Raw genomic sequence first — 21059 nt, 5'->3', positions numbered from 1 at the left:
ACAGAACCATTTGGACCAATAGTGGAAATGTGGCTATTACATTTGGCAATTTGCTCACGTGAGGCTCAAATGATCTATATTTTGCATTTTATAATTTACATTAAGGCAACATTGTGAGCATCAATGCTTTCTGGTTTTCATGGTCTATTATTGTTGGATTCTTCAGGAAGAGATTAATATTTGACCTTTAAAATGTGAAATCATGAAACTTCATCTACTTAAATCCCTTCACATTACCAAGCTATAAGAACGTCACGCAAACAAAGAACGTGATAGAAACATACCATCTGTTCAAACTCTATTCTAAATTGATTTCTTTAGCTCTGGTACATGTAAAGCAGGCAGCAGCACCCGTGCTTGCTGTGACTACCAAAGGCTCAAGAAAAGAAAGTGAGATCATAAATTAGATTCAACTCACTCCTAGTCATTTTAGAGCAATTTCTTAAAATGTTGACAGGTTGATGTGTGGTGTTAGCACCAAAACGGTTGTAATTAGAGAGAAGTTATTTAAATTAGTTAACTGAGAGCTGAAGGGCACATGCTTTGATTTGATTTAACCGATTCTGCAACACATCATTATTTGACTATTTAACACTTAATGTTATTTCTTATGATTTCTATGCCTCCGTAAAACAATCACAATTTTTGCTTCAATAATTTGTTAACAGAATTTTTTTTGATAAACTATTAATAAGCAGATGTGAACAAGATCAAATCATGAAATATTCAACATTATATTTTTACATAATATTTGCTAATAGTTAGGGCTGGGCGATATGGCCTTTTAAAAAAATCCTTGAAAATAGATTAAAAAAAAAAAAAAAAGATTTATGATTTAAATTGATTTGTTTACCCTAACAAAAATGCTTGGATTTGAAAATTAATAACCTATATAACCTTATCATACTTATAATTATAGGATATAAAGAAAAAAGTTGCCATTTAAAGATCAACTTTCACAAGTTCTATTTATAATTGCATACAAGATTTTTATAATGATAATATACATTTACACAATTACAGTGAAAGTAATCTACAGTGAAAGTAAACTCATAAGGGACCTTTTACAAGATGTTTCTTTTTCAATGAACATGCATTAAAAGTAGCAATGTCGCTTCACAGCAAGAGGGTTGCTGGTTCGCACCTTGGCTTGGCCATTTGGCATTTCTGTGGGGAGTTTGCATGTTCTCCCCGTGTTTGCGTGGGTTTCCTTCAGGTGCTCCGGTTTCCCCCAAAGTCTAAAGACATGTGCTATAGACAAATTGGATTAACTAAACTGTCCGTAGAGTATAAGTGTGTGTAAATGAGAGTGAATGGGTGTTTCCTAGTGATGGGTTACAGCTGGAAGGGCATCCACTGTAAAACATATGCTAGATAAGTTGGCGGTTGGCTGTGGCGATCCCTGATTAATAAAGGGAAACAGCTGCAAAGAAAATGAATGAATGAATACCTATTAGGGTTGGGCATCTAAGCTATAATGCCGATCCGATACACATCTCGATACAAAGAATACGATCCGATATATTAGCGATACATTTGTGACATATTGCGATGCAACACGATGCGATTCACACCCATATCACGATACAATGCGATAATGCAGCACTAACTAATTAGATCAAGTTTATGAGATGATGTGAAAGAGGATGCTGTGCCATTGAATGAGTTTGATTATTTATAAACCAAGCAAAACCAAGACTTTTTTTTACAAACTGGCTTTTCTCTCAGAGCCAGAGTGTCAGTTTACAGTAGAGGGCCATTTTAGAAAATATAGCACATATTATTTAAGAATTTTCAAGATAAACAGAATGTATAAGTGCAATATATATTAAAAAATATATATATTTGCACTCTTTCAACATAAAGGTTTACCATTGCACAACAAGAATTGTGATATAACTTTTCAACTATGAAAACAAGTTTTACAAAGATATATTGTGCCACTGAATATTCAAAACTTAAGGTCGTGAACTAGCAGTGTTATGCTGCTTTGAAACATCACTGTCACTGTAAACAACAGGCTAATAAAAATATAATTAAATACAAATTAACAGGAGGAGGTGTTAAAAACCTTCGTTCTCTGTGACACTAGGCTGAATATCTTTGCAGATGAACAATGCAGTAACATCCGTTATTGGCGTAGAGCGCACAAAACTGTTGCGCATGGAAAAAAACTTGCAATGCTTTTCTCACCACTTTTGGAGCTGGTAGCTACAGTTGAAGCAGTGCAGGAAGCCGGGGTTGCAGAAACACTGGAAGATGCTTCCACAACAACACCGTGGCGCCGCTTGAAGTGAGATTTCAGATTAGTCGTACTGCTCGTGTATTTTACAGATGCGCGGCACATTTTGCAATTTGCATCTGTCCTGTCAAGTCGTCCATCCTTAAATCCATAATGTTGCCATACTTTAGATTTAGAACTCAGTGGGGAATAAAATGTTTGTTTTGCTTCTCGCGCTTTCTGAGGGCGCACCACTAGCTTCATCCGCACACCTGATACACTGAGTTGTAGTGTATGTGTGCACATCCGCAAATCCGTTGCTAAGGCTTACTTTATGTAGGTCGATTAAATTATGCGCCAAAAACAGGTTGACAACACTTGTTAATAAATAAAAAATACATTCTATATTAAAAATATAAGCTGTATCTTGGAAAAACCGATGCATCTCGATTTGCTTCCAAAATTTCATTCATCCTCTGCTGCTCTACCGATGCACTCGCATCGTGCACGCGCATGACCGCGTATCGATACATATCGGTTAATCTTCCCATCCCTAATACCTATGGGTAACAGTTCCTTTCATATGTGTGTCTTTTTCATTAATTGTCTTATCCATTAACGGTACTTCTCACGGTGAGAAAACAAGGTGTGACATGCAGTTTAAAATGTGCGTCTTGTGGTGAATACATGATGAAGAGTTTTGCATTATTGCGTTTTTTTGGCAGGCATGCTTGTGCGTTCATGTTGTTGTTCATTTAATTTAATTTCAAAGAGCGCAACATTTCTTTGAGTTCTCCTCTGCTCGCTGCTTGTTGTTTGTGTGTCTATCGAAATCCAGGGGGAACTATGGTAACCCAAATGGGAGAGTCACATGTTAGAGGGAATACCAATTTTCATTCAAACAAATCGATGTGAACGATCGATAAAATCGATTTAATCACCCAGCCCTTCTAATAGTGTCTGATGATGTATTACGCAAACTAAATGTAAGCCTATAACCCTACCTTACAAAAATCAAGCGCAAACTGCAAAAAGGTTAAAATAACAATAAAAATAAACAAAAATAATTAATAATAATATTGACCGTAGCATTTTTCACATTTTCACTTTTTTATTCCAGCCAAACCTAAAAAGATACGGCTTTCTTCAGAAGAAAAATATATAATAGGAAATACTGTGAAAAATACCTTGGCTCTGTTAAAATCACGTGGGAAAATTTCACAGGAGGGCAATTTTTTGTGTGTTTATATATAAAATATCAATCGAGAATTATTTTTTAAATTTCCCAGGAGGACTAATAATTGTCTGTGTGTGTGTATAATAATATGTGTGTGCGTGTGTACATATATATATATATATATATATATATATATATATATATATATATATATGTGTGTGTGTATATGTATATGTATATATATATATATATATATATATATATATATATATATATATATATATATATATATATATATATATACATACATACATACATACATACATACATACATACATACATACATACATACATACATAAAGATCACTTGGGAAATATTTGAACACTTCAATAAAGGCTAATAGTCATCTGTGTGTGTATAAAACAACTTGGTAAATATTTGAAAATTTCACAGAGGGCACACAAACACTAAACAACCATCCAAGATTTGCCTTCCACCACTCACCTGAATTCTGCTGTGAGGAGATTGAAGCCATTATATAAATGCGCTTCTGAAGACACTTTGCGGAGGTATGCCAAACTGTCCAAGTTATCGGTCAAATAGTTGGACACCAAAAAACCTGAATAAAATTAAACACAAAAGAAAAGCATCAGTATCAATAGTCCACTTTATTACCACCATGAATTGTAAAAGTCACTATTTTGTTACTGAAGGGAAGTAATTGGAAGTGTAAGGCAGATTTTAAACAGTGGATGCTATTTGTTGAACAACATGTACTGAGTTACTGTGCAATACCCCAGCTTTCACATGCAGCTGTTGTGTACAACCATGCGAATGACAGCTGAGTTGTTTGCATTATATTTAGGGACATGGCATAGGAACAGAGCGGTGGGGTGTGTTGGACATGCTTTTGATGGTAAGTGCTAGTGAGGTGTCAGCCTATAAAGAGGCCCTGAAGAACCTAAACAGACCCTAGAGTGATAACAGTGAAGAGTCTAGCTCAGCTGATGGAGATCTGCAGTGAACAGCTGCTCGTGTCTGCAGACTCACTCCCCACATGCATGTGTTTATTTGAACATGTCAGCAATCATTAACAATTACACAATTTAGGCAACCCCAATTAATAATCCAAATAACCCCTTCATTAGCTTCTGTCGTTAGAATGAAGTTGATTTAGAAGCACTGAAATCTCAAAATGGAGGAAATTGCTAACGAAATCTGCCATGGTGTGTTGAATCTGGAGTCTTTTTATCTGTATTATTAAATATCAATGTATTCTGCTTGTGTTTTATTCTTTTAATTTCTTTTAGTTTTTCAAATTACGATTATAATTATTGTTATGATTCTTCAAAAGACTGCTATCTCTATTATTATTGCTCTGGGTTAGAGGTTTGTTCCAAGCCTCTGAAGAATGAATCCACTAATTACACAGTGTTTAATTGAGCAGTGAAGTGTTGGCTTTTGAAAATCTTTCACAGACTTGAATGGAAGGAGAATCCTGTCGAGGGATCAGGGACTTTGCTGTTTTCACACTTGTCATTTGGAGGTCCGAATAGGTGTTTTTTGTGTTTTTAATCCCACTCTTGTTAAGTCCTATCCCACACCTTTCTGTTGCCGCTTAAAATTCACTCTGTGTTCAAATGCTACGCTCTTAGAATTAGGGCTGGGTGATTTGTCCTAAAATCAATATCTCGATTAATTTAATATTTTAACTCGATTGTAATTAATGATTGATTATTTTGGTTATTTATTTTATGTTTTTGCCAAGTTTTATACAGTAAATACGCTCACATATGACAAGTGAGAGAGATTTTTAAATAAAGGAAGCATTACTTGATTTTAAAATAATTGAACGAAACACAGACTATCTATTATCTCTGATTATTTATTCAACATAAACTTTAAACAACTAAAATTATAACATTGCCTAAAATGTGGCTCTCCTCGCCATTCCACCCTCATCACCGTCACCTAAGCGACCAATCACAATGCTTGCGCCATGTGTCGTTGTGACATGTAGTACATTTTTTTGAGAGATGTGCAGTTATGCGAAGGCTGCGCCGATCCGTGCACGTGCACTTGTCAGAAATATAATATCAGAATAATATAATAAGTATAAATCATAATATAATAAGTATAAATTAGCCTTAAAGCGGGGTTATGTGACTCCACACATGGTATGCAAAGTAACTGAAAAAATTTACCTGGAAATATTAGATCGAAATCGACCTTTAAAGCCTATACTCGATTACTTTCAATTATCACCCAGCCTTACTTAGAATGATTTTTTCTTCAGACTTGTTAGTCACCACAAAATGTAGATCTTACTTGCAGACTAGGTTTATGACCTAATCTAAAGTGAGGACTATTCATGCTTTATAAATCCTTTATAAATGACAAATAAAGGCTCAGTTAAATTCTAAACAGGAAAAATGGCATTATTCATTCCTATTCAGTTAAAGATACACAAATGAAACTGTACTTCAAATAAAAAATTCTTTGCAACCTAATCTAAAATAAAATCACTGTAGAGTTTAAACATTACATTTTATTACATTGTTTAATTATTATATTGTTGTTTTATCCAGTTTTGTTGTATTCTGACACTCCTGTTATTCAGCGATGTTTAAACTTTACAGTAATTTTACATTTTAGAAAAGATTGCAAAGATTATTGTTCATTTGATTCTGAGCCTTTATTTGTCATTTATAAGGGATTTATAAAGCATGAATAGTCCTCACTTTAGATTAGGTCACAAAACTGCATGAAGTTGAGTTAAATAAGCATTTATTAACATATTAGTTGACTATGCCTGAATAATAAGACATGTAAACGTTGATTTCAATAGTTTATTAATCATTTACTAACTCATTCTGAATGATCCTAAAAACCCTCAACTACTCTAAAATACAAATGGTTTGTAAATAACGCAATAATTAATTTAGTAATGAAAAATTAATCATTTATTAAGAATGAAAATACAATTATTAAGCACATTTTAAATGTGGTTATAAGTCAAGAATAGAGCATTTGTAGCTGCAGTTATAAACTGCTTACGTTTATTAATGTAGAGTTAATGCTTAACGGATAATTAATTCACTTTTTGCTAATGCTTAATAAATGATTTATAGTGTGTAGTTATTATAAAGTGTTACCGAAAATTCTAGTCAATTTTTTGACCACATCCAGAGTGCTGCAGAGATACTGGAGGACTATTATAAGAAAATGTGAAAGTGTGATAATTCCTATCCTTGCCACATGTGTGTTTTGCAAAGGCAAGCACCACTCATTTATATGATCTGAAAAATCTCATTTTTTATTTTGAGTTTATTATTTTTTTACAATTCCCTTTTGGGATGTTTTTACTCTGAGTGTATAGAACGGCTATTTACAAAGTGGATCTTGCCATCAAAACACTGCGTGTTCAGAATATTAGTCTATGATGTATGTTTGCATGCTGTTGAAAACTGCTTGAGCTCATTTTACATAAATAGAGGAAAATAAAGTCTGGATGGCTGCTTACTTGAAAAGAAAGTGCACTGATGATCAAGCTTTTCAAAAGTGAGTTATTTTACTATTAAGAGTAATTTGTCAGAGTAACACATTGATTAAGTGTGTCCCGTCAACTGCTCGGTAATAGCAGAGTGCATTAATACAAATGGCTGAAAGAGCTGTGCTACCTCTCCCCTGGGCGTCTGGATTTTGCCGTGCTTCCAGGTAATTGGTCAATGCAGCCAGTTTTCCTCGTTTGCTAATTCCCAGCCATGAACCACCTTCTTTCCCCTCTTCCATGTCCAGACCTAATGACAGAAAACAAAAAAGTCACATTGAGACTTAATGTCAAAGTGACATTAAATCCAGTCTGCAGGCTGTAATAATAAAAAGCAGCAGGAGATCAGATTTGGATGCACCAAACAGCTCAGGAATGACCTAGACTGAAAGTACAAAATAATATTTTCCATCTTGATAGTGAAAGGAAAACAGTGTATGCCTGAGCACACTGATCTGGAAAGAACAGAATCACAAAAGCTAGTACACGGAACACAGTGGCACAATATGGTTGGCAGTCCTGTATTTGAGTATGGTTGTGTTCACACATGTTTATTTATGTGACAACAGAATTCATAAAAGTGGTACATTTTCAGGGCTCACAACCACTTTTTTTTATTAACGTAGGGAACATTTTGACTGTTTCACAAAACACAAACCCCCGAAAGCTTCTGGCTTTTTCATCATCATCATCCAAAGACCCCATCATTGCTCATCCACAGTTTGCTCCTATAGACAGATAAGGGCTTCTTCCTTAAAAGTCGAATTTATTTCTACCACTGCACATAAAAGCACTCATCAATTAAAGACCGATCCGTTCTGTCTGACCCCAAGATTAAATAGGGGAACATGGACAGAAAAAAAACAAAAGCCAAATATCTATGATCTTTTACAGCAGAGAGAATGGCTGATTTGTGTACTTGGGTGTATGGTTTAGCAGACAGTGGGTCATCAGTCTTTTGAACACTTCTTATTTCTTGAGGGTGGTCAGTCCTTACAATGGACACTTAATCAATGTAACATTAGGAGCCCTATCATGCACCCGGTACAAGGCACGTAAGGCATGAAATCATTGTTTTTTTTACCACACTTGTTATTATGCTTCATTTATTCATTTGCTGGAAATTAGAACTGAATTTAGAAACAAATCTTTGCACTTAAACAAAATTACTAAATTAAATATGCTAATGGTGTCTTAAGTGAAGTGAGTTTCCACAATTTTCTTACTACATAAAAGTAAAGGAGTAAAGTAAAGAGAAAGTAAAGAGGCCAAATGGAGGAGGTTTATTCTTTATCATTGCACGTATAGTCTGTTTAACTGTTTTCTTGCTAGTGAATCGTTCGGTTCCACCATTGAGGCATAATGCAGGACACTAGACATGTTAACCTGTCAAGCAGATGATGCCACCAGCCTTCTCTTCTTCATGACTCTGTTTCCACAGGAAAAATAATATTAGATTATTCTTTCCATTGGCAATAAAAGTTCTAACCGTTTGAACTCTCAAAATCCAACAAATCATTTTCTAAATGTTCAGTAAATAAAACAAAATGTAAAACAGATATTACAGAAAAAATAGCTAGCTGGTGAGTGGACAAACTGTGACAACATTGAAGTTAAATAAAATAAAGTGAAATAAAATAAATGAATAAGACAGTCAAATAGCTCCACAAGCATGACAGAAATCCAAATATCACAGTGCAAAAGTAAATAAATGAATAAACAAACAAACAAATAAGAGAACAAAATAACTAGCTGAGAAAGTATACAAGGATTTTGAAAGAGGTGGTAATATTCATTTTTGAAATGGTCTCTATAAAACTGCCCATGAAACAAGAAATGTTTATTTTGGGAATTACTTGTGAAAAAAATTGATTGCTACAGCAACACTTGTAAACTTATCAATATAAGTATACTCCAAGCAAAGCGTCTAATAGCTTTGTACAGGAGAAAAATGCAAAGGCCATCTATACATCTATCAAAAATATGTCCTTCTGTTTAGCAATGGAAAAACTGTCATACATGTTAAAAGGCAAACTTACTGTTTTTGAGAAAATGTGGGCACTCTTTATATATTTTATTTCCAACTCAAATTTCAGCAATTCAATAAATAAACTGACATTGACTTAGCCTATCAACACATTCCCCCTATTTCCAAAGATTTATTTAAACAAACCATTGTCATATTGATGATCTGGTGCATGCCTCCAATAGATGATTTGTATTTTCAACAATTTCTTCCTAATGTTTTTTTCTAGAATAATCTTTTACTAATTTAAACAAAGTCGAGGCAGTGGCGCAGTAGGTAGTGCTGTCGCCTCACAGCAAGAAGGTCGCTGGTTCGAACCTCGGCTCAGTTGGCGTTTCTGTGTGGAGTTTGCATATTCTCCCTGCGTTCGCGTGGGTTTCCTCCGGGTGCTCCGGTTTCCCCCACAGTCCAAAGACATGCGGTACAGGTGAATTGGGTAGGTTAAATTGTCCGTAGTGTATGAGTGTGTGTGTGTGAATGTGTGTGTGGATGTTTCGCAGAGATGGGTTGCGGCTGGAAGGGCATCCGCTGCGTAAAAACATAAGTTGGCGGTTCATTCCGCTGTGGTGACCCTGGATTAATAAAGGGACTAAGCCGACAAGAAAATGAATAAATGAATAATTTAAACAACCAGTGCCCCCCCCCCCCTTTTTATTTCGCTTATATTGTTTTTTTATTACTGTTGTTCTTTTTCTCTAAATTGAAAACAAAGATGTAAATATGAATGTGATGTTATATTGTTATATTTTTATTACATGTCAATAAAAAGATTGTTCAAAAAATAAATAAAAAAACTAGCCAATGAGAGTACAAAGTGTGAAAATAATATTTAAATATATAATTAAAACTGCCAAACTGCTCCACTAGCTTGAAAAAGTCTAAATATTATTCTAAATATAAATATAATTCTAAATATGCTTGCTACTTGGACAAACAGCTAATCATGCTAATCCATCACTGTCTGTAAAAGGTACATAAAACAGTGTTTAGTCACTTAATACACTTCAAACAGTTTTGTTTGTCCAAATAGGCTGCTTTACCAAAATAGAATTTAACATGAACTAGACACTGCACAGGAAAACATCAAAAAGTCTGGTTATGAGAGATTAAATAATGGTCTCAAAGCAAGAGACTCTTAAAGAAACTCTTGTTCATTTTAAAATGAACCCTTTAATTATATGCAGTTCAGACTGAAACTGAAACCAATATCTGAATTCATGAGTGACACAAAGTCCACCATAAGAATGTTGATGGGATAAAAAACTAGACATTGATTAAATAATAAATACATCTCAGAATTTGAATAATAAGGATGATATTTACCGCTGAGGATCTCGCTGCTGCTGCCCCAGAATTCTGCAGCTTTGGACGGTCTGCTGTAGACCTCATCTCTGTTAGCAGCCAGAATGAGCCTGCATTCAAAAAGAAATTAGAATAATAAAAGGAGAAATCACACAAACTCTTTCACAGTATGCTTTCAATAACATCATACTGATAACATATCACTTGTATAAGAACACACACCTCTAATGGGCTACCTTTAGACATCCTTATAGCCTCATAATGTGGAAAACAAAAGCTGTGACGTGCTATTCATGTGTAATGGGAACTGTGTAAACTAATAAAAAGGTAATTTTCAGTCAGGCTTCATGTTTGAGGGGAAGAGAGTGAGGCAGGCACTGTTGAATGGGCTTAGAGGTCACATGTGCACCTAAATGTGTTTATCTAGCTGATCCCAGGAGAACATAGACTGCTGCGCCAGCTACACACCTAAGGCCCGGAGAAGGCTCAGCTGTGTGTGCGTTTACTGTCCCTGATCAGGCCCTGATGTGGTAGATGCCTCTCTGTCATTAAAGCAGTCTTATTATGCCCTTTTTACAAGATGTAAAAAAAGTGTCCTTAGAACGCATCTGTTGAGTTTACATGTTAAACAATACAGTAGATTTTTCATGGAAGCAAAACAAACTGTGTTTTTGTGCATCTCTTTAAATGCAAATGAGCTCATTTTTGCTGTCCACTTTCCAGGAGAGGGTGAAGCCTATACTGTGAAAACAACCAAATATCTGTGTGCATTTTAAAGTTGTGTCTAGTCTTGTTTGAACTACTTTGTCAGATGGTGCTTCATGCGAGTATTAAAATAATGGCAGTAAGGCTCGCTTTTGGGGGCATTTTACTGCATTCCATACTTTTCAGTACTATCTAGGGTCAGATTCAAAGCAAGCTGTATTATACTACAATGTGATGTATGCACATTGCTATTCACAGATTGGTCCGAGAGAATCGTCACTATAAGCAGCATTAAATTTGCAACACAAAACCTGATATAATTCAAATAACCAGGGGTTTTTGTTGATTTATTTGACATGGACATCACAATTACATAGGACAGCCAAATGTATTTGTTTAAGTGTTTTAGCAGATCTGCTAATTCTCAATTTGTCTACGGGAGGCTTGACAAAATGACAATAGAATAGATACATTTACACAACATTATAATTCTTTACATAAAATTGCTGTAAAGCAAAAGTAAAGGCAGCATGATCAAACAACTTAATAGTAGACTATTTGTGCAAACATTGTTGTTTCGTTTTAACCACTTCTTAAGAACACTACTAAAAATATTTATATTACTTTCTAATTTTGGGCTAACAGGTAAATCATTTCACGATTTGGTTCCCTTAGCCTCTTAAGGTCCAATGTGTTTTTTTTTACATGCATTTGTATTTCTCTTTGCTATTTGGGCTTATTTTAACCTAATTAGAATAAAACCTAAGTATCATCTTTTGATATGTACTTTTAGAGAAAAATTATGTCTATATACTCTATGTGGACTCGTGGTCCGAATTTACATAAAACACTTTTTCCTGACTGTTTTCAATGCATATATAACACACTTTTTTTTTTACTTGCTTTGACTATCAGAGAGTAAAAACAAAAAAAAATCCCATGTTGGACGGTTAAAAATAGTGTTTGGGACATTTCATATGCTGCAAAACAGTTGCAAGACGACACCGTATGTCTATAACAAAATATAAAACATTCAAAGTATTTTAAATAGCCACTCAAGATCTAAAATGTGCTGTGTATGTGGCCACAAAGCTCTAGGAGGTTTACAGAGAAAAGAGACTGACCAAAAGATATCTTACACTTTGGCACTTGACAGTCACCATTAGCAGTTGCTCGTGTGACTCTGTGAGAGGTTTGATGCCTACTGATTAGATCTGAAAACACCATTGGAACGTGATTATTTTAACATTTAAAAAACAATTTAAGGTAATTGAACTGAATAAAACTGGCAAAGCTAAAAAGTTTATGTTTACATAAAATCACACAATGATGCCATCGCATAGGCTTTAAGTCCATAATTTTAATTGCTTGTTTGTGTAGAGTCAACAAGCTTCAATGGAGTTAAAGAGGCTTATGGCCATGATGTAATGCAATATGACAAGTGTGAGAATATCATTGTGTGCATGTAGAATTTTGCAGTTTGAGATGTTAAAAATCTTGTAATAAAACAAAAATAATATAAACTTGGCTTGACCTTCTTTTAACATGACTATTCAATTTTAAATTAATGTATCAAGTTATGCCAAGATACTTTTATTTATTCACTTCTTCAATAACTTTGAGCCATTACAAAAACTGCATCACTGGACAATGTTTAGATGTGGCAAAGCAGGCTTTAGTTTAATACAAGCTTAGATAAACTTGAAAATAAAAAGATTAAATGTAATTGTTGCAATCTGCCCAAGAAAATGTTGTGGCCAATCAAAAGCATCCTGGTACTTGCATAATGATGATCCCTTGAGCAACGTTACCGTTTTGTTCAGATTGGTCAGATTATCATCGGAAGATGGGGTCTGAGGCTCACAGTATGTCTTTCCATGTTCTGAAGCCTTATTGTTTAGCTATCCCCTTGGGTATATCTAGATTTTCTTTATATGGAAAATTACGAATATTTAAGTTTGCAAGGCATAAACATTGATCAAAGAAATCAATAAATGAAGCACTCACCCAAGCTTCAATTAACACCTTTGTGGACCATTGGGCCTTTCTTAAAAGTTCTTTTAAACTGTATACAGTGCTAACCAAGACTATTGCACCTTGGTGGGTCATTATTGTAAACACTATCTGCCAAGCTATTGTAATCATTCTTAAATGACGGACTTAAAAAAAGGTGTGAAACAAAGGATGAGAGCATTAAGTCTTAAAAAATACAGCTCATTTTTACTTTGCACAAGTTTACTTTTCAGCTTTCTTGCTTACAGAGAAGGCAAGGCGGGCAATAGCTGCGTAACAACAGGACGGATAGTCACATGTCCACTGCATTTGCAGTCTGTGGAACCTGACAGGCTGACAGAGAGGAAGAAAATCAGAGAGACAAAGAGTGATGCAATATCCTGGAGGCTTTGCAGATTGATCTGCAATGGTTGATGAACCCCAGGAAAATGTGCTCTGTACTGGAGACAGCTTGCAAAGCAGAAAAGCTCCTCTCCATCTGAAAACAACTCACTGGCTTGACAATGTCAATTACTCCAGACCTTGGGCAAGGTTATCACCCTCTTTGTCAGCCCAAATGGAGAGATATTCATTCATACCGAAACTAAAAAATGGCAAAAAAATAACTGGACACAGAAAAAGCTGAAGAAAACGTCAAGGGCAGATCAAGAGGCAGTTTTGGGAGAGCAGAAGAAGAGTCTCTGAGTGATGTTGCAATAATTCCAATGTGCTAATTTGCTGCTCAAGAAATATTCATTATGATTATTAAGGATTAAAAATGATGTGCTACAAAGAATCTTTTGTGGAAAATTTTATTATTATTATTTTTATTTGGTGAATAGAAAGTTCAAAAGAAAAGCATATTTTCATCAATTTACTGCATTCTCGCTAAATAATGTAAATGGTAATAACTTATTTTCTTCTAAATAACTCTTGATAGCAAATGTTTGAGCAGTAGGTTATATTATTGAAGTAAAATTAGTCACAAACCCCAAATCATGCTGCCTTTATGCAGACATATTTATTCCAAAATACAAATTTTCACCTTTAATCTTTAACCATATGCTGCATTTCAAACAATCTATACAGTTTTATACAAACAATTTCTAGCTTAAATCTAAGACTACAGTGTGTCGTATTTCAGTTTTTCAGCCACTCTGACAGGTTCCCTCTGTTCCAGAGATTAAATATTAGCCCTAAGTGGATCCATTTTAGTGACATCAAAGTCATTAGGGCCATATATAAGTAAACTGACACAGACCTCCGGCCTTTTTTTCTCTCAAAGGGGTTTCATCGCTGCTGGCAGAGAATGTGAGGTCAGAGGTTAATATGATGAAGATTAAACGTTTCCAAAAAGAGGCGTTTATTCCCACAAACTGTGTACGATGAGAGGCAGGTTGCTTTTGAACTGTAATAAACTTTGTAAAAATTGTAGACTTCGTCTGGGTATTTAGGCAGAACCCCTCATTAATCTCAAAGAAACTTACGTTATAAAGCTGGATTAATGCAACTGACCTGAACGGGGTGAATTATAGAGCATGATGGTTAACGATACAGAATCTAAATTGTAGCCTCTTTTGGTGAAATGCATTCAAAAGGTCAGCGCTAATGATATCAGATTACAGGCGAAGGTTATGTTAATGTTTTCCTGATTAAGTAATTTTCCTGTATTAAGTACCCACACATGCCTTAATTTCTTTTTTTAAAGGCATCAGTGTCATCAGCACCATCAACACTGAAATTAGACACATGTAAAATAATAATAATAATAATAATAATAAGTCAGCAACAATAACCTAATGGTTAGTGCGTCAGCACATAGCAATGAGGTGCTCACGGAGACCTGAGTTAGATTCCTGGCTCGAGCTCCTTTGCCTCCCTCCCTGCCCCCCTCACCATCTTTCCTTTAATCTCCACTGTCCTATCCATTAAAGGAGAAACCCATGAAAATTAAATAAATAAAAAAGTCTGGTTGCCTAAATGACATGGAATCTAATTGGCATTAAAAGCTTTGGTTTGATCACCTGACGTCAACCAGGCATGAGCTCAAAAATGGTGAAGTGCAACATGAAGTGAAGGTAGAATCTCAAGAACCACTTTGATCTGGTGGGATGGCATGTTATAAATAGTCTGTTACAATTGCAGGAGAGACTACAAGACGCAAGGCTGAATGTACCAAAGGACAGTTTAAAAAGACACAACTAATCAATAAACATTTATTCTGTTGCTAAAACTATTAAAACGTGATGTACTACTGTTCAAAAGTAATCTTTTTATTTAACAAAAAGGCACTCAATTGATTAATACTGACAGTAATGTTTAATGTTACTCAAATGTTTATGGCTTCAAATTAATTTCTTTTAAGCTATCTGCATGTTAAACATGTAAAACATGCATTAAAAATGTAAAACATGCATCTATCAATCTATCTGTCTGTCTGTCTATCTATCTATCTATCTGTCTGTCTGTCTGTCTGTCTGTCTGTCTGTCTGTCTGTCTGTCTGTCTGTCTGTCTGTCTGTCTGTCTGTCTGTCTGTCTGTCTGTCTGTCTGTCTGTCTGTCTGTCTGTCTGTCTATCTATCTATCTATCTATCTATCTATCTATCTATCTATCTATCTATCTATAAACTGCTTTAATCTATCTATCTATCTATCTATCTATCTATCTATCTATCTATCTATCTATCTATCTATCTATCTATCTATCTATCTATCTATCTATCTATCTATCTATCTATCTATCTATCTATCTATCTATCTATCTATCTATCTATCTATCTATTTTTCCATATTGCTGGACACTCAGTCAGTTGGTCAAACTTCTTAATAAATGTTGAAACAAATTACCCTACATTTTCTTACAAGCAATTTCAAGGGTCACAAAACACCAGTGGTCTGCTAACACACAACCTAAATATGTGAGTAAGGAACTATTTTATCCGAAAGCTTTTCGAATCTGGAAATGTGATGAAATTCAGATCTGCCACTCTTCTTTTAAAAAGAGACACGGTTCCAGTTCGTGTTGATTGTCCTTGGATTTGGTATGTGTGCGATCAGTGTCTTTGTTTATGTTTATTCAGATGGCAAAGTTAGCTAGTACTCTTTCAGTTTTTAAACACATATTTTAGTCAAAATTTAGTTTACTACATTTACAGAAATATCACTACAATATTATGGATTGAAAGATCCACTCTAAATGCTGCTCTTTGAATGTAAACATAACACCTTAAATCAAACTATTACCGTCGTGTAGGATTTTTGCCACAATGATTTTCACCGCAATTTGCAACAGAATTGTCTATACACATGGCTGTTTGATGCTGTTCTCTGCACCTATCAAGTTAGTGAAGGACCACAGACAACCGCATGGCAAGTGTTTTTTTTTTCCTATTCAGTGTGCGGTATTAAATTCCACTAAAACAACACTCTTCCAGCAGTTCATACTCGCATCCAATATCTCATTTGTCACGGTGGGCATGCATGAAATGTTCCTGAACAAAAGTGAAAGTGCCAAACTGCAGTAAAGTCGACAAATTAACAACAAAACATCCGAAACGACATAAAACTCTAGAGGTAATGGATGAAGTGGTGACACAATGACGTTAATCGAATTATGTGCTATAACATGTAAAATGGGATCATGAAAGAAACATTCAAAAAGCAACTCATGTAAACACCTAAATCATATTTTTGTCTATTGAAATTAAAACAAATTATTTGATTACTAATGTCCATGTGAACTTAGTCACTGTCAGTGCGTGCACGTAATAAAAATTCCCCTTTTCATGCAAACCCTTCCCTCTTTCGCCACTTGACACTCCCACCTAAACAAAACTTGATTCCATCACTTTCCAGACTTTTTTCAAACTAGAGGTGTGAAAACAACCTGCTGAGACAGGGGGGTTAATGGCTCATAAAAGCAAAAGCTTATATCAATCAATCAATCAATCAATCAACTAACTAAAAAAACCTCCATAAATACCCTTTATACCAATTTAGTTTGTTGCTTGGTTACAGGATGCAAAACAAGCATAATTGCAGACTAAACAGCTGTACATTTTGTGAGATTGTTTACGCATTTCCCCGAACTTAATCACAGTACATCTTTCGTCTGTTTTGTAAACAAGTTGATGCTACACTAAATCAGAGGAACCAATGCAGCATAAGACAAGACACAGCAGCGTCATTGATTAGATTTTACATCCTGGGTTGAGTCATCTGTGACACTGAACCACTGTGACTGACTCGATATTAGATAATCAAATTACAGCTTGCTGGGCAATAATCCTGATTAGCGTAGCGTGTTTCAATCTGATGGTATTAGTGGAGGTAACCTCACAGCAGTGAAGGGGAAAGAAGACGTTGAACACTAGCACATGCAAATTGATTACATACACATGATTCAGAGCTCTGAATCACTGATTTGGTTTCTTCTAAACTGTAGCTCTTTAACATTCAGCAAACCCTGATCTAGACACATGTCCTTTATAGGGACTGAGAGCTTAAAATTGTGGCAGATGTCTACCTTCACCTTGGCACTCTGTAGCCCTAATGTAGTGCTGCTCATTCACTGCTTTTATGGGTTTTTAAGTAAACACCGTATCTTAAACAAACGTAGAGGTTAAGACTATATGACGCAATGACAAAAGGATGTGATAATGTAAAATGAAAGCAAACAAAACATTTTTTTTTAGAATGTAAATAGACCGTTTGGATTAGGCCAGATTTTTTTTGGTAACACTTCAAATAATGGTCCATTAGTTAATGTATTTACTAGTGCTGTCAAATGATTAATTGTGATTAATCACATCCAAGATAATAGTTTGTATTTACATACTATATACATGTGTACTGTGAATATTTATATTTATATTTATGTATATGATAGATAGATAGATAGATAGATAGATAGATAGATAGATAGATAGATAGATAGATAGATAGATAGATAGATAGATAGATAGATAGATAGATAGATAGATAGATAGATAGATAGATAGATAAAACTATAAACAAATGTCTTTTATAATATAGTCAAGCAACTTTTATTTTTGAGGCGATTAATCATTTGACAATTTTACAGCACTACTATTTACCATACAAGTTTAATTATGACCAATCTTGTTAAGCATTTATTAATCATAAATCAAAAATGAATATCGAAATGCTATCATAAGTTGTGCTAAATACACTTCCTCAGGGAGAAAAGCTCAACCACTCAACAACTAGATTGATGGTTATCTGTATGAAGTCCCCATTCCCAGAAGTGATGACCCATTGTTAAAATGTGTTAAATAAATATTTTCAGAATTTGTAATTAATTAATTTATCTTTTGAAACTTAATATTCTTTAACATATAAACTTAATTTAATTTATACAATTGCAGTGCCTCGATCATAGTAAAGTTACCCATAAATACTATGCTACTAATAATTGGCATAATTTCTTTCTGTGTTGGTCGGCCTTGGTTTCCCCTTTTTCGGTTTACAGTTTACGGTTTCAGGCAAGAATTTCGGTGCTTTCTATTGTTAATATTAGGTAATGTGCACTGTGAGGTACATAAACTAATGTTACTTAACTTAACATTACCAAAGAGGAATAAATGTAGTAACAAATGTGTTTATTTATTACTGACTAATTGTTTTGTTACTACTAAAAAATTGTTCATGTTAGTAAATGCATCAGCTAAAACATTAAATATCATTCAACTAATGCAACTAATGGACCATTATTTTAAAGTGTTACTGATTTTTTTTCTAAGAAATTGATACATTCACTCAACAAAGGTGCATACAACTTATTTCAAAAATGAAGGCAAATATTTCAGTTTCAAACTAATGCTTTCAAGTCAAAGAATCCTGAACAATCACAATACACTAATTAATAAATAACTAATAAGAACTACTTTTAACACTGATAAGATAATAATAATAATATACCTTTCTCAAGTAGCAGCATACTGGAAAGATTTCTGAAAATTTTTTATTGAGAGAGGAGATGTACTGTAATCATGCTGAGAATTTAGGTTTGCCAAAAAAATAAAAAATAAATAGAATAAAATATATTAAAATAGGAAAATATGGTTGTTTTAACAATGACCTGACCTTATTGAGCATGACATGCAGAAGCAAAAACATGTAAGATTCCCTGTTTGATGAAGCCTTTTAAAGTGGAACTAGCAATAATATCAATGTATAAGCTTTTGTTTTTTTATATATATTTATAATACATGATATAACTGATATATCACACAAGCAAGAGTTCCATTTCCCTGAATATTATCATTTGAGTGCCTTTGCAAATGTGATTTCAAACAATTCCATGAACAATACATTAAATTGAGTGACTCTTTTATGTTTAAGCTTCATCAACAAAGTATTCCAAACAAAGTCTGCATTTGTGCATCTGTGGTGTTTCGTTACTTCATTAAACTGATTTTGAACAAATTATTTGAGTCAATAACTAAATGATCCATTCATAAAGACACTCGCTCAATAGTGTCATGAAGTCACTTTCACAATTGACTTTCTAAACGAATCAGCCATTGAAACAAACTAAAACAAAAGAAAAGGCAGTTTTTGTGCTGTATTCATTTATCTGTTACAGGTACCAGTCTGGTTACGAACATAATAACAAACTCACACCCCAAAAAATGTATTGCAGGGTTCATACACATTTTAACTACTAAAATTCCATGACTTTTCCATGATTTTTCCAAGACTTTTAAGCAAATTTTTATGACCTAATGTTTCATGCAATGTCTACATATGCATGGTAAAAAACAATACGTTTACATTTATTACAGCAGGTCTGGAAAATTCCATGACTTTTCCAGGTCTTCCATGACCATATGAACTCTGGTATTGTTATCAAAATAAAATAAATAAATGTGAAAAAAAGTATTTAGAGTTTTCTTCAATATGACAATGAACTTAATGAACTGGTAAATATTAATATCACGCCCCTCTGTTGCTGGACACATTTGCTTATGGCATTTAAACTTATAATAACATCATTCGCTCATTTCTATGTGTATTTTTTTGCATGATTCAGCATCCACTGGACAGTGTCAAACTAAGTTCAATACAAGCAAATCAGCAGGTTGAACAATAAATGTGAAGACTTAAAATCTGAAATACAGCACAGATATTTTGTTTTTGCTTTAGATGTGCATGGCAACTCTAAAACTACTTAAAGTATTAAATCAAAACACAGAAGCTGTATAAAAATGTTCCACATCCCTATTTGCATTTAACACATTCACACAGTGCATTTTCTGGGAGCTACTAATGTACCTGTAGGCATTTTTGGATGCAGGCCGAGGGTCGAACTTCAAGAAGATGATGCACATGAGGAGGTCACTGATGGCAGGAGTTTTCAATCACAGTGAGGTCAGAGACTGGATGCGCTAGGTGCTGGATGAAGAGAATGAGACCATGACTTTTGGATAGAAAAGAAGAGATGTGACAGTGAGTTAGGTAACATTCTTAAAGGCCATCAATCAAACATTATACCAGCAACAAACCTCACATATATAACAATAACTAAGCCAGAAAATTAATAAAATAAAGTATGATCGACTAGACAAATGATAGAGGTATTACTATTTCAGACCACATGGTAACAATTTATATAACTGAAGTTATACGTTATAAATAATTATACAATAAATATAATGACATTACACGTGTTTGTATTGCATATAATTTACCTTGAACACATTTTTATTAACACAAAGTCATATACAAATAAAAAAATTGCAGTTTTTGGTAACGTTGTATTCTGACAGTGTTAATGTTAGACAGGAAGTAAGTACTGTATAACTGTTAAAATATATACGTTATTATTTTATAAACACATTTCGTTGGCCATAGATTGAATTTAAAACGCTGTCTTTGTCTCCCAAAGTGCTTTATTCTTACAGAATGATCTAGCAGGTTTAATGTCAGGCTTGTGTCAACTGACAGAAACTGACAGCAGGTTAGCAGTAGCCTAACAATCCAGCTAACTGCTCGGATAACTTAAAGACAGCAAATAACAACAACAAAAATGTATGTTTTCTCTTTAGTTCATAACAGGGTATG

General features: G+C 34.2%; 1 protein-coding gene across 6 annotated transcripts in view; it reads right to left on the bottom strand.

The window, feature by feature from the left end:
* tango2 (transport and golgi organization 2 homolog (Drosophila)) overlaps nt 1–21059 on the bottom strand; it is a 36101-nt gene that overhangs the window by 14913 nt on the left and 129 nt on the right. For 4 of the 6 annotated variants that reach the window (XR_012405853.1, XR_012405852.1, XM_005171838.5 and 1 more), the window contains 4 exon segments: nt 20271–20415; nt 10299–10387; nt 7080–7199; nt 3904–4018 (listed from right to left, as the gene is read on the bottom strand). Coding sequence is in view for 4 of the 6 variants with exons in the window: in XM_005171838.5 (XP_005171895.1) it covers nt 3904–4018; nt 7080–7199; nt 10299–10387; nt 20271–20326 (380 nt within the window). In the remaining 2 variants the exon portion in view is untranslated. 6 annotated transcript variants of the gene reach the window in all.

This window comes from Danio rerio, chromosome 5, assembly GCF_049306965.1.
Source record: "Danio rerio strain Tuebingen ecotype United States chromosome 5, GRCz12tu, whole genome shotgun sequence".
Taxonomy (NCBI): Eukaryota; Metazoa; Chordata; class Actinopteri; order Cypriniformes; family Danionidae; genus Danio; species Danio rerio.
Note: the sequence above shows the minus strand (reverse complement) of the source record. Positions and strands in the feature narration are given on the sequence as shown.